This window comes from Nannospalax galili, unplaced genomic scaffold, assembly GCF_000622305.1.
Source record: "Nannospalax galili isolate Female #2095 unplaced genomic scaffold, S.galili_v1.0 scaffold162, whole genome shotgun sequence".
NCBI classification, from domain to species: Eukaryota; Metazoa; Chordata; class Mammalia; order Rodentia; family Spalacidae; genus Nannospalax; species Nannospalax galili.
The window spans coordinates 601,995-617,297 of record NW_008350388.1 but is presented as its reverse complement, the minus strand read 5'-3'; the positions used below and the strand labels follow the sequence as shown (position 1 = coordinate 617,297).

The 15,303-nt window shown below is 42.0% G+C and overlaps 1 protein-coding gene across 1 annotated transcript in view; it reads right to left on the bottom strand.

Annotated features, from left to right (window-relative positions):
• Positions 1-15,033, bottom strand: part of Lama3 (laminin subunit alpha 3) — a 265,360-nt gene extending 250,327 nt beyond the window's left edge. The window contains exon 1 of the mRNA XM_008847651.3: positions 14,649-15,033. Within this exon, the coding sequence (XP_008845873.1) occupies positions 14,649-14,936 (288 nt within the window). The 5' untranslated portion in view covers positions 14,937-15,033. The remainder of the gene's footprint in view (positions 1-14,648) is intronic.
• Positions 15,034-15,303: the final 270 nt, after the last annotated feature.

Here is a 15,303-nt window from a genome sequence, read left to right as displayed (position 1 = left end):
CTCTCTCTCTCTCTCTCTCTCTCTCTCTCTCTCTCTCTCTCTCCCCTGCTCTCCCTTGCTCTCTTGTTCTCTCTCTCCTCTTTCTCACACGTACACTAAATCTGACGTATTTTATTAGTATTGTCTTACATGTGGATAAAATGAGGGTATATATTTTTCCAAAGTCAGAGAGTTGATAAAGTTAGACTATAACTCGGGTCTCAATGTTTACAGTCAGAGTTCTTCACTGATAAGTGTAGTGTTATTAGTACATACAAGAAGATAAGGTAGTGTTATTAGTACATACAAGAAGACAAGGCTACGCTTTCTATCAAAGGAGAGTCCCTGCTGTTTTGGGAAAACTAAGCCTTTAAAATTCTAATCATCTACAAGCAGATTTCTATGTGGACCCTCTTTGCATCCTTGGCATGTAGACTAGTATTTAATATGTGTTTATGAATGAATGAATGAGTTAGAGGCATGAAGACTGGAAAGAAGTAAAGAATATATAATCATGTGTGGGAAATACTACAAAAAACTATAGCAAGGTCAAAGGATATAAAATCAATATGCAAAATCAACTGCATTTCTAATGTAGCTGTGTGCACACAGACAGGAGCTGGTGTGTGTGTGTGTGTGTGTGTGTGTGTGTGTGTGTGTGTGCATGTATGCTTCTAAGCTCTGTCCACTGAAAGGGCAAAGCCACAGCAGTAACAATACACACACACCAAGCACCAGATCTTAGTTTCCAAGTACCAGACTCAATAAAACCAGAACTCCATAAAGAATTAATTAACTCCAGGACTAGGCAGAGAAAAATAAAAATTACCCCTGAAGCATCTCACAATAGCAGCAAGAAATGAAGCACTCAAAAACGTGAGGTGTCACCAAAATTGATGAAGCAGGGAGCTCCCAGGATCCGTCCCTTCACTGAACTAGCAAGGTGACAAACGAGCAAAGCCAACTTCCTCAGAATTCTCGTACCTGCTCAAAAACCTACAGAAACATATATATATATATATATATATATATATATATATACATATATATATACACACACACATATATTTGAATTTGAAGATAGGACAATTGAAATGATCCATCCTAAAGAACAGAAAGAAAAAATAATGAAAAAGGAAAAAATGAAGTCTAAAAGATCAGAGGACTATTTGCAGGTGCCTAACATACATATTATTGGAGTCTCTGAAGGAGAAGATAGAGAGAAAAAGAAAGAATATTCCCAAAGTGACAAAAAAACACAAATCTATGTGAGAAACTCTACAAAGTTAGAGTGGGATAAATCTAAAGAGATACCTTCCAACACCCCTTATAATCAAAATGTTAAATACAGACATTGAAAGCAGCGAGAACGAAGATTCACCACAGACTGGGGTTCCTCTTCTGAACTGACAGCCTTTATCTCATCAGAAGTCTTAGGGAAAGAAGGGAGATAATATATTCAAGGTGCCGAAGGAAAAACCTGTCCATCAAGAATTCTATCCCAGGTAAGCAAAACTAAAGAAGAAACAGAGATATTCCCAAGTAAACAAAAGCTGAAGGAATCCATCACTAGTGCAAGAAAATGCTAAGAGTCCTTCTAGCTGAAGCGAAGGCCACCAGACAGCAACTCAAAGCCAAAGCGGGACAGCTGAGGAGGGAAGTAAATAGAAAAGCCGAGGTTGAACCCCTTGGTGCAGGCCTGCAGGCTACTTAGGAGGCTGAGGCAGGAGGATCACAGACCCAAGGCCAGTCTGAGCAACTTAGTGAGAACTCTGTATTAAAATTAAAATGGAAAGGGAAGACAGTCGGTCCAAGGAGATGACTCAGTCAGTGGGTATAAGCATTTGCCAAGTGAGCCTGACAACCTGAGTTTAGAGTCCCAGAGTGGACACAGTGGCTCAAGTGCCTGTAATTCCAGTATACCCCTACCTGGAGATAGGAGACAGAGCAGGAGAATTGCCAGAAGCTTTTAGGCTAGTTGGCTTGGTACACAAAGCTGTGAACAGGTGAGAAACACCACCAGAGGCTGTCCTCTAACATCCACACATGCACTGCAGCACACACAGAAAGTAGATGACTCCACAGCCATGAACACAGGGATGCACTAATTAGACTCAATAAAAATTAGTTAAGGAATTAATTGGTAAGAGGCACAGGCCAGTGGTAGAATGCTTGGCTAGCATGCAAAAGGCCCTAAATTTGATCCTTACCACTGAAAAAGAAAAACAAACAGTATTATCATATTTGGGGGATTGAAAATCCTATTATTTTCTTATATGACTTAAAATATAAATGCATAAGACAACTATGAATTTCTGTCAATGAGCTTAAACAGTAGGAACATCCAGGTATGGTGATGTACACCTATATCCCAGCATCAGGAGGTGGAGCCAGAAGCAGGAGGACTTCCAGTTCAAGGTCAACCTGGGCTACAGAGCTGTATAGGAGCAAAATTTAGATGCTATTGAAGATAAATTGGTATCAATGTAAACTGAATTATTATAAATTTATAATGACAATGTTAATTCTCAGAATCATCTCTAGGAAAACAACTAGCATCATGTCAAAAAAGAAGTGAGCAGAGGATCAACGGGTACACTAGAAAGGTCAACTAGAGACAAACAAGGGCAATAATAGAAGAGTCAAAATATATACAAAACAGGAGCTGGAGAGATGGCTCAGCAGTTAAGAACACTGGTTGCTCTTGCAGAGGACCTAGGTTCAATTCCCAGCACCTACATGAGGGCTAACAACCATCTGTAACTCCAGTTCTAGAGGATCTGATGCCCCCTTCTGACCTCCATGGGCATTGCACAAATGCACTTACAGAAATGTAGGCAATAAACTCATACACATAAAATATTTAAATACACACACACACACACACACACACACGCACACATGCACGCACGCACAAAAACAAATACCAAAATGGTAGTAGAAGTCCTTCTTTACTAGTAAGAACTTTTCAAAATCACCAGTAATGGGTGCTAGAGAAATGGCTCAGAAGTAAAGGCACTTGCCATCAAGCCTGATGACCTGAGTTTGATCCACAAAACCCACATGGTAGGAGAGCATTAACTCCTGTAAGTTGTCCTCTCACTTCCACAAGATGCGTATGCATACACATGCACATACACACACCCACACACACACACATACATGCACACTTAAAATCACCAATTAAAAGGCAGAGATTGGCTAAATAAATAGATTTAAAAAGAAAACATTATCCAAATATCTTCTGTGAGATTGATTTTAGGCTGAAAATGAAAGAATGGAAAATTGTATTCTACGCATATGGTAAGCAAAAGAGAGCTAAGGTGACTCTACTGAAATGAAAAATGAACTTCAAACCCAAAATTGTTACAAAGAGACAGATGAACATTAATATCTTGATAACAGGATCAACCTTTCAAGAAGATATAGCCATTATAAACATATCTGTACCAAACAACAAAAATTTAAACATATGAAGTAAAATTGGCAGAATTGAAGGTGGAAATATACGTGTGTGTGTATATGTTTTTGTGTGTGTGCATGTGTGTGTGCGTGTGTGCATGTGTGTGCATACATGATGCAGAAGAAGCTGTCAGATCTCTCTGGAGTTGGAGTTATAGGTGATCATGAGCCCTGCAACATGGGTGTTGGGAACTGAACTCTACAAGAATAGTATGCCTTTTAACCACTGAGTCATCTCCCCAGCCCCTGGATAGTTTCTTTGAAACTTAAACTTATTATATGGCCTAGGAAGTCTCTTCTAGGAATCTCCACAAGAAAGCAAAAGCATATGTCCACACTAAGATTTGTTTGTGAGTGTTTGGAGCAGCATTAGTCATAATAGCTCAACCTAGAAACAATGCAAACTCCCATTGATTGGTAAATGGGTAAAGAAAAATAATGTATATCTTGGCAATGGACTATTACTCAGTAATAAAGTGAAACTAACTACTTAATCATACAATAATATGAATTACCTGAAAATTATGAAAGTAAAAAAATTCTAACACAAAAGACTATACTATAGCCAGGCATGGTGGCACATACGTTTAATCCCAGCACCCTAGAGAGAGAGAGGCAGGCAGATCTCTGTGAGTTCAGGGCCAACCAGGTCTATCTACATAGTGAGTACCAGGCCAGCCAGGGCTATATAGTGAGACCATGTCTCTAAAAGATAGCTAAATAACACATGACTCCACTTACATGAAATGTCCAAAAGAGGCAAATCTATAGAGACAAGAGTAGACCAATGGATGCCTCAAGACAGCAGGTGCTGTGGTGAAGAAAGGCTGCAAACACAGGAAAATCTTGAAGGCTGATGGAAATGTTCTTAAACTAGAGCTAAAGGACAGCTGTTTAATATAGATAGTTACTAAAAATAACACTGAATTTATACTGACAATAAATGTGGTTTATAAAATTTGGATTATGCTTCAATAAGAAAAGACATGCTTCAAAATTTGGAAAAAGATGTGAAAGAAATATAGGTTTCCTATATATACATATTTTTCTAAATATACATAACACAGAGAGATGTCCTCTGAAAAGATCTAAGTACCACCATCATAGAGTACCAGGCTAGAATGAATGACACCTTTGGCTTCTCCTTTTCCTGCGACTGTTTCTTTCTCTCAGATTAACTGATCCGGACTCTCAATGACGACAGTAATTCAAAGCATGGAGAAAATGTGTTCATTCAAGGACTGGACATTTGTAGTTCAGGCTGCTCTCCAGCAACCCGAAAGGTGCGTAAGCTCTGGAAATCTGATTTACTCAGCAACAAATTGAAATGGTTGTTGGTCTGGTGTGTGGAACTGATTCTTCATTAAGTGAAGTTGGCTCTCCAAGGAAAAACATGTATGCACATCTTCTCCCTGTGTATGCTTTATAGACAAGCTTTCAATGCATTGCCAAACCTCGGCTAATGTCCACAAACATGGAACAAACATTAGGAACATTTTTTTCAAAAAAACAAGAAAGGTGTTAGTCATCCTTAAATTTATAACTGAAGCTATTTGTCTGAATTCTCAAACTAACTCTTTATCATTAATAATTGTTACAAGTCCATCAATGAACACAGTAAATGTCTTAGATTTCCCAGCCCTCACTCAAGGTTTTTTTTTTATCAATGAAAGGAAAGACCTGCTGAAATTAACAAATGATTCTCTTTCATAATAGTACTATAAGCAGAGCCTTATTGTGGCTGAGTTTCCTGTTTATGAGCATTCATCGAAGTTACACAAACACAACTGAAACTCTATTGTGGTTTATAGCAAGTAGTAAGTATGCTCACGATTGGCCAGAGTTATGTGTGAACATTCTCTCTCAATGTCATCCAGGTCAAACACAAGCCCTTTACATAAGCAACAGTATAATGCAGGTATTGATAAAAGATGTGCTAAACTGTCAATTTACAAATTCAAGATCTGTTTTAAATACATGCATTTCATCCCTAATGATTGCCCAAAATCTACATTGTATTTTCAACTGTCTTCCATTTCCACTTTGTCATTGCTTTTGCCAGACATTTTAATAACAACATTTCCAGATGCCATGCATAAGGAGAATTCAAAAGCTTCGAAACCAAAGCACAAGATCTGACACATTCCATTTGTGTCTGCTTCTCAACAGAACACAATCAATTTGCTTATTCTTCACATTTACTCTTTATCTTAACTTCTTTAGACCTAATCTTTGATTTCTGATGCTGTGACAAACACCAAGACCAAAAGCCACTTGGGGAGGAAAGGGTTTATTTTGCCTTACAGGTTACAGTGCATCATTGAGGGAAGTCAAGGCAGAAGCTCAAGGCAGGAATCATGGAGGAATGTTTCTTATTAGCTTGCTCCCAGGGTCACATTCAGCTATCTTTATTATACAGTCCAGGTCCACCTGTCCAGGGGGCTGTGCCCTCCTCCATCAATCAGAAATCAAGAAAATGCCCCACAGACACACCCACAGGCCAACCTGATAAAGAAAATTCCTCAAGTGCAGTTCCCTCTTCCCAGGTGTGTCACACTGACAACCAAGACTGGCCATTACACAGCCTTTAACTCATCTTCATTCCACCATCCCTGCAGTCAGCATTTTCTAAGGATTTGCATGATTGCAGGCTTTTCACTGAAGCTGGGAACAGAGAAGGGATCCCTGAATCACAGAACTCTGATAACAAAAACTCAAAATCTGAGCAATAATGAGGATATGAGACCTTCTTAACAGAATCTGAAGTCCAGAGAAACTACAGTGAATAATTTTCACACAACAAACAAAACTCAGACTTATAAAACACCCTGCCTGTCAATACAAGCTATCACTAAAATAACAGCATTGTTATTAAAACAACAACATTGTTATTATAGATGTGCTACCAAAATAAATCACTACCACACAACCAGATTTTATTTTCAGAAATGACCTTTATTCATTTTTGTAACTTTTTTTGGCAAAATCCTTTTGGCATGAATTTCTAAATCCTGACTGGTCTCAAAGATGTATTTTTAGAAAGTTCAAAGGAAAGAACTATTTTAGTTAACCACTCGATTTCCCATCTTGAGCTGTTCACAAACAGATTCAAGTCTAGTCACTCTCAGACACAACCAACGGATTCCTCATAATCCCTCAGCCCTCGTCCACCTGTTTCCATCTGCCTCTCACTTCTCTGACAGATAAAACCACTGCCAGCGCTAAGCACCATCCAGTAGTTCAACCTCTGGAACTCAGCTTCCTTTTGCCCCAAATGTGCTTCTCTCGTGACAGTAATAAGTCAATGCCTATGCCCTCAATGATAAGAGGGGAAAGCACCTTTGGTTCACTCCATGGTAGAGGAGAATGCCAAACCTGGCATTACACCAAACTGAATAGTCTTTCTGCAATACACCCTTAGACACACACACATTCTAGGGTGAACTTGGAAAGCCACTTCCTACTTGCTTTAGGAGAGCCTGTGTACAGTCCCCAAAACCTAATGACATCAGGAAGGTTTATTTTCCAGCCATCCACAACAATAAGGCTAACCTATGAGCCAGCACTTAAAACACTGCCTAGAGAGAATGTGGTGGCCCTCCCTGGGAAACCTGGGGACCGATGAGGATCTCTGTCATGCCTTCTCACATCTGCTCTACCCATAATTAGGACAGTTCTCTCCAATGCTGGGTATGCCAGGCAAGCAGGCAGAGCACAGAAGGAAATATTTGAGCTTCTATTGATGGTTACTTTACTTAAAACTGGAAAAAAAAACTTAGTTTTAGTAATATCTAATATACAGATTGATATAAGGGCCTTCACCTAGTCCCCAAGTCTGATGATCACTTGCTATTAATAGTCCTGAGTATCTGAGAGAGAGGGCAAACCACCAGGCTGTCATGCGACCATGACATATGCATGGTTAAATGATGTATGAGTTTTCTTCCCTTAAGTACCAAAAAGGATACAACCCTGAATTGAAATGAGAAATGACTGTGACATTCTTCTGAGTATGCAAAGCTTGCTAGTTATCCCATGGTAAAGCACTTTAAAGGACTTTCAAAGCAATAGGGTGGAGCAGAAGTAAACAGCACCTTCCAATTTCCCAGCAGCTTTGAATCAAAGCAGTCAGAAAACAACTTCTTAGCAAGGCTGGTGACTGATGAAATGCACTGAAGTTTAATACTGGACATACAGAGACTTAGAGAAACTTGGAGACCAGTCATTGGAATAGGTGGGAAAGAGTGATTAAGTGCAAACACCAGGTGGTCTGACTGCCTGACAGAGGGAAGGAGGAAGAAAGAAGAAGGAAAAGGCAGTTGGGGAAAACTGGCACCGAGAAACAAATGCAGAAAAGCAAGTCTGACAGTTGTTAATTTGAAATATGCATAGTACTGGCCCTTGAGAAACTGTGTCTCTCAACGCGAAAGCAGGATGCAGTGATTGGGAGGGGAGCCATCTTGAGGTTGCTTCTCTGGGAAATGATAAGTCCCTGCGATGGTTAGTTTTGTCATCTCGACACAATCTAGAATCACCTAGAAGAGAGTCTTAATGAGGAATTGTCTAGATCAAGTTGGCCAGTGGGCATGTCTGTTAGCTGATATGGGAAGACCGAGCCCACTGTGGGCAACACTATTCCCTGCGTTGGGGCCTGGGCTGCGTAAGATTGGAGAGGGTGAGCTGAGCATAAATATGCATTCCCTCTCCCCTCTCTCCTCTTGTCTGTGGATGTTACCAGCTGCCTCAAGTTCCTCCCTTAACTTCCTTGTAATGATGGACTGTAATCTGGAATTGTGAGCTAAAATAAACCCCTTCTCCCCAAGTTGCTTTTTGTCAGGGTATTTTATCATACCAACAGAAATTAGAACAGTCCCCACATTTCCCTTTTCCATGGAACTCCCAGCAAATATTGTCATGTGTTCCTGGTCAGCATCCATCTTGTAGCACAGTGTGGCCCCAAGCAGAGACCATAACTCAAGCAAGTTCATTGAATGTAACTCATGCAAGTTCATTGAAAAAATAATATTCAGTGGGATTTGGGTCAGAAGCACAGAATGGGATGGGAATCTCTTTCAGACTAGAGGCTCCAGCAGTGGCATAAAGAGAATGTGGAGACAAGGACCAGGCTTCAGAAATCATAGCCTTGGAAAGAAAGCCCAGCAGTGCCTCCTGAACACTGTACAGTTTGTCACCACATCCTCCATGGAGGCTTCACAGAGGCCCCTGAGATCCAGGTGAGCAGTGGAGCCTCATATCAGCCTGGCCCTAGGGAATGTGGAACAAATTCTACATTTAGAACCTGTCTTGAGTAAAGCCAGCCAAGAGAACTTGGGTTCCGTGTCACACTGTACTTACAAGCAGGGAACCAAATCTATTCCAACTAGCTCCAGTCCCAAACCATTCCCACTGACTGACTGGTGATCAACACACACAAAAAGTGAGTGTATGACTATTCCCCAGCCTTCGCGCTCCACAAGGGTGCACGGCCTGAGAAGACACAGAAAGCCCCGGCAGAGGTAATGCTTTTGTTGTTGGTTTTTTATTATGATCTTTTCACAATTTGTTGGTTGGCTCATTTATATATTATTTTTCATTTTTATAGACATTCTTTTTATTATTTTTCTTTTTGTCATAACTCTTGTTCTTTTAATAGTAAAATTCTCTTTCTGTCTCTCTTTGTGTCTTTGTCTTTGTCTCTCTCTTTGTTTGTGAGAACAAAACAAAGGAATTAGAGAAATAAATAGTGGGTTCTTTGAAAACATGGACAAGATCCATGAATCATTAGCCAAACCAAGCAAAGAATGAGAGAGAAGACCACAATAAATAGAATTAGAGATGAAACGGGGGTATTTCAACAGACACCACTAAAATACAGAGAATCATTAGCGATTATTTTGAAGTTATATACCAGTAAACTGGAAAATCTAGAAGAAACGGATACATTTCTACATACATAGGACCTACTAAAATAGAAACAAGAGGAATTCAGTGTAAACAGGTCAAAGTAATGAGACTGATTCAGTAAGCAGTCTCCCAAAAAAGAAAAGCTCAGGGTCAGGAATACCCACTGCTGAATTTTACCATAGCTCTGAAAAGAGTTAATGCTGGAAGCTTGAAAGTGGCTCAGTGGTTAAGAGCACTGGCTGCTCTTGCAGAGCACCCAGCTTTGACTCCCAGCACCCACATGGTGGTGAGCAACTCTCTGTAACACCAGTTCCAGGGGAATCTGACACCCTCTTCTGACCTCCACAGGCATTGCATGACACCAGTACGTTTAACATATATGCAATGCAGGCAATACACTCATACACATATAAAAAACAATAAATTTTTAAAAACAAAAATAAAAAGAAGTAATGCCAATAGTCCTCACACTGTTCCATAAAATAGAAAGGGAAGAGGCTCTTCCAATGTTATCTTATAAAGACATTATCATCCTGATATCTAACTCAAACAAGGATACAACTGCCAAAAGAAAATCACAGTGCTAAAATGACCATGGTACCAAAAACATCTATAGAGTCAGTGTAGCCCCTATCAAAACTGTAATGGAAGTAAAGATCCTGAATAGCAAAAAGAGCAAGGGCTGAAGCTTTCACAATACCTGACTTCAAATTATACTACAGAGCCATAGTAACTAAACTTGCATGATACTGGCACAGAACCAAAACATAGACTAACTGAATTGAATAGGTGGCCACCAAATAAACTCACACAGCTACAGTCATCTGATTTTCAACAAAGATTCCAAAAACACGCTTTAAAGAAAAGATTGCAATTTAACAAACTGCTGGAAAAGCTGGCTATTCGTATGCAGAAAACTGAAGGTTTCCTGATTTCTACCTCTCACCCTGATGGAAATTTAATCAAAATCAATCAAGGACCTTGGTACAAGATCTGAAACTTTGAAACTACTAGAAAAAAACAAGAAGAAACATCTCAGGATATGGCAAAGGAATGGTACTCCAAACAGGGCTCCAATAGATCAGGAGATTATAGCAAGGTGTGATGATGGGACAATTAAAAGTTTCTACACCATGCAAAGAATAATTAACAGAATGAAGGGGCAGCTTATGGGGTGGGAGAAAATCTCTGTCACCTAGCCATTCGGTAGGGCATTAATATCCAGGATAGAGAACTCAAAACACTAAACACCAGAAGAATAATCTATCAGTAGAGAAATGGGCTGATCAGACACCTTCCAAAAGAAGGTGTAATAAATACGTGAAAAATGGTCAACATTCTTAAGTCAACAGGGAAATGCAAATCAAAACTACGTGAAGATCCTATCTCAGTCAGCATGGATGCCACGAAGAAAGCAACAAGAGCTGGTGAGGAAGAAGAAAAAGAAGCCCTTGCACACCGCTAGTGGGAATGTAAATGAGTGTAGCCACTAAGGAAATCGTGGAGGTTCCTACAAAAAAATGAAAGAGTATGGGGTAGAGAGATGGCTTAGCGGTTAAGAGCACTGGCTGCTCTTGCAGAGGACCCAGGTTCAATTCCCTGCAACCACATGGCATCTAACAACCATCAGTAACTCTGACGCCCTCTTCTGACTCCTGAGGGCAATTGCATGACATGGGTGCACTTACATACGTGCAGGCAATACATTCATACACATAAAATAAAAAATTAAATAAAAATATTTTTAAAAGGTGAAAAGGTAAAACTACCATATATTATCAAGCTATACCCCAAGTCCTGGGTTTATATACAAAATATCAAAGTTAGGATACCACAGAGATACCTGCACATCCATGTTGACTGTCACACTATTCCCAATAGCCTAGATATGGACTCAACCTATCCAGATAAGAATAAATGGATAAAGAAATGTGATGTATATACACACAGTAGAGTATTATTTAACAATAAAAAGGAACATAATTGTATCATATAAAGGAAAATGGAGCTAGAGATCATATTAAACAAAATAAGCCAGACTCGCCAAGGCAAATCTCCCATGTTCGCCCTCATATGCAGAAGCTAAATTTTAAGAAAAGACAGAAAAGCAGAAAGCGGACTATTAGAGAGGAGGAAAGAATAGGGGAGGGGAGAGAAGGGAAAGTGATCAACATATGATTTGCATATATGAAAATGCCACAATGAAACCCAGTATTTTTATTGCTACTAAAGTGCTATATATGCTAATAAAGTGCTTTTAAATTTTTTATGTGTATGTTTTGACTGCATGTATGCAACTGCACCTGTGCCATGCAATGCACAGGCAGCTGACTGCCAGCAAACATCTATTAGACAGTAACCTGATAGATAGTTACAGAATAAGGCAGGCAGGCATTCTTCATCAAATAGAGGTCTTGTTTCAACAGTGTATAAAACAATAAATACTGTTCTAGGAAATAGATGCCTTGTAAAAAGTATTTTGAAAAGCAGATGTTTGGAGATGTTTCCATCTTTTGTTGCTGCAAAGCTATACATAGCTAAAACACTCATCTTTTCATTTTCTAAAGTGTCATAGTTTGCTTTGTCTGTCAACTTGACACACCTGGGAAGAGGAACTGCAGCTGTGGAATTACCTCCATTGACTGGCCTGTTGGCATGTCTGTTTGGCATTTTCTTGATTGTTGAGTGCTGTGGGAGGGCCAGGCCACTGTGGGTGGTGCCACTCCTGGGCAAGTGGTCCGGAGATGTATAAGAAAGCAGTCAGAGTGCAGGCCAGAGGAGCAAGTCAGTAAGCAGAGGTCCTCGGTGGTCTCTGGTTCAGTTCCTGCCTCTAGGTTCCTGCCTTGGCTTCCCTCAATGATGAACTGTGATTGGGACCTGTAAGCCAAATAAAGCCTGTCTTCCCCAGCTTGGTTTTAGTCAAAGTGTTTTATCACAACAACAGAAAGCTAACTAGTATAGTGTGGAAACAAAATTTTCTCACATATTTTAATTTTTCCAAAATAAAACTTGTAGTGAGTTTTGAATTGTTTGAAACATTAAAACATGATATATCCCCTGGTAAAAAATGCTGACTACAACTTGAAAATGGACCAGTCACTAGTCAAGTTTCTACTTAAAAAGAAGGTCTGGTGCCTGAAGGATGGGGCAGAACTCCGAGTGCCATGACTTAGTGAGAGCGGACAGCAAGGTACCTGTGCACACACGGTGCACACTTGGTAGGACTCCTCTCCTGTCACCATCCTAAACGTTTTTAAATTGAAAAGCATGTTCATTTAACATATAATGCAGTCTGGTAATTCAGTGCCTTTAAAGAGAATCACAATTGCTTCTGCAGACTGCCTACATAGCCCACACTAGAAAAAAAGAGGAGAGAAAGCAACTGAAAGTGGCAAGGCAAGGGACCAGAAAAACAGGAGGGTAAAAGACAAAAGGAGATGACCCTAACGACCCACATTGCTGTACACTCTTCGGCAAGCACATTGTCTGAGCATCCCTCTAGCACTCTCTTAGTTTATCCTCTAGGAAGACTAGAAGGGAGAACATGGTGAGACACATTTGAGGTCCCTAATTACCTAATCATGCATCTGGAAATGAGCTCAGGCATCAAAGAATTGCTCATTTTTCCACACAGGTGTCCACCATATAGCCCTGGCTGGCCTTGAACTTGCTGTGTAGCCCAGGCTAGCCTCAAATTCTCACTCTTCCTGGTGCATGCTCTCTCCAGTGCTGAGGTTACAAATGTACACTGCCACACCCTGCAGCCAAGGGTGGTGTTTTGGTTTTCTGTCTGGTTGTGGTACTAAGGATTGAACCGAGGGCCTCCGGCATGCTAAGCACTCTACCACTGAGCTATACCATCAGCATGAGCCTATACATTTTAGGGCATCTTTTCAGGTGTGCCCCCACTAAAATCAAGTATTACTGTAAAATCAGCTTGGAATTGTTGACTCACAAGTGTCAAAGTAAATGTGTCAGAACTAATTCCATAATTACATTTGTGCATGTGTATATTATCCACAATAAAATAATTAAAGCAAAACATTTGGTACCTGTTGGAGAAAATTTAAAAGTGTTTCCATCATTATCTTTTTTAACTTCCCTTTTTGCATATTTACAATGTATAAAATGTATGGTAAAATGTTATTTGCTTTTAAAAATATTTTCTTTGTGTTTTATAATATGTACAATATGTTAGCATGATTATACATGCATATAATTTATAAGAAAATTAGCATCTATGACCCATCAGGTCCACTACTTTTTTTGAGACAAGGTCTCACTATGTAGCCCTGACTGTCCTGGAACTGGCTATGTAGATCAGGCTAGCCTCAAACTCACAGAGATCAGTCTGCCTCTGCCTCCCGAGTGCTGGGATTAAAGGCATGCGCCACTATGCCCAGCTTATCTTTTGTAAAAGAGTCTCTAACCTACTAACCTAGACACCTAGAATAAACTCCTACTTTGGGAGCAGGCCACAGAACTGCTCCCTCTTCTGGGAACCCTTTTTTTCCTCAGCTCTTCCAGGAAAGGGAGGTGAGGACGGCTCAGAGTATAGGATTTGGACTTAGGACTGGATTCAATCGCCCCTAGTACCTTTAGGACGCAAACACATTTCTTACCCTCCTGGGCTGAGCACCTCCCAGCTGGTAATGAGACGCTGGAGCGAGGGCCTGGCACACCACCAGATGCTGATTAAGCACAAGCCACACGCACCATCATCTCCAACAGGTGTGGCCAGCAGGAGATTCGATTCTCTGAGCTCCACACTGTTTCTGCTCACTGAATGTCTCAGGCCCCCAGCGACTGCATGTTGGCACATCAAGTGAAATGAATCTTTCGGTGCCAATAAAGTAGTACTACAGATGTAACCTGAAAGGGCTACCAAAGTCCTCTGCATAAGGTCGTGGATGAAGGGCCTGGCAGACACGTGCCAATGAGGCCCCGGATAATCATGAGCGGGTCAGGCACCACCTGGGTGATATAGTTCAGCCTGTCTGCCTGTCTGGGGCTTAGCTCGGACTTCCTTCTCTAAGTGCTGGAACCTGACCACCGTCCTTTCTCACCCGCGATTCGCTCATCCCTGCCTTGCGCTGTGTGCAGCCAAAAGTGCTCCCACAAGCTCGCCCCTGGAGCACTACGCCCACATCGCGGGGGTCCCCAGCCAGCCCCGGGTTGGGGCAGCCCCATCCTGTCATCTGGCGTCCCTTGAGCGCGTGGAGAAAAGACCCATCCTTTGACCCCAGGTGAACATCCCATTTGCGGAGCGAGTCACAGCCCCGACCCACCCGGGTTCTCCATACCTGGATGGTGTGGCCGCTGCCTTGAGCGGTGGGACCGCCCACCAACTTGCAGTAGAGCTCCGGCCGTGGCCTCGCGACCCCGGGGCCCCGCTCCCCGCAGGTGGCGGTGGCCCGGATCCTTGCCGCCTGGGCCAGGTTGAAGTAGGGCGGGTGCAGGCTGTCCCGCGCCACAGCCGCGGGGTCCGGAGCCACCGCGCTCCTACCTGGAGACAACCGCCCCAGCAGCAGCAGCAGCAGAAGGAGCAGCGATCGCGGTGCCCAGCCCGGAGCCCGCAGGGCCACCGCCATCCCGCGGAGCCGGGTCTCCCTGCCTCTGCCACTGTGTGGCACCGGAGCTGAGTGCTGCCACTCTCGGTGCCTAGAGCAGCCCCGGGTGTGGGCGGCGCCCGGCCGCGCCCCTCGTTCCACGCTCTGAGCCCGCCGCTTGGGCGCGGCTCCGGGGCTGGAGACTCTGCAGTGGACTCCTGGCGCGTGGCGCGCTGCAAACTTTTCCCTGGCTCTCCTAAGCCAGGCCCTCCAGTGAGGGTCCCCGGATTGTCCCGACTTCCAACAAGGAGGTCAGAAGTCAAACCGATCTCCTCTCCAAACACTCAAGATCTTAGATCAAAGCCCGAAAAGCCAGCTTTGAGAGGCTTACAGGAAACTGCCGCTGCCT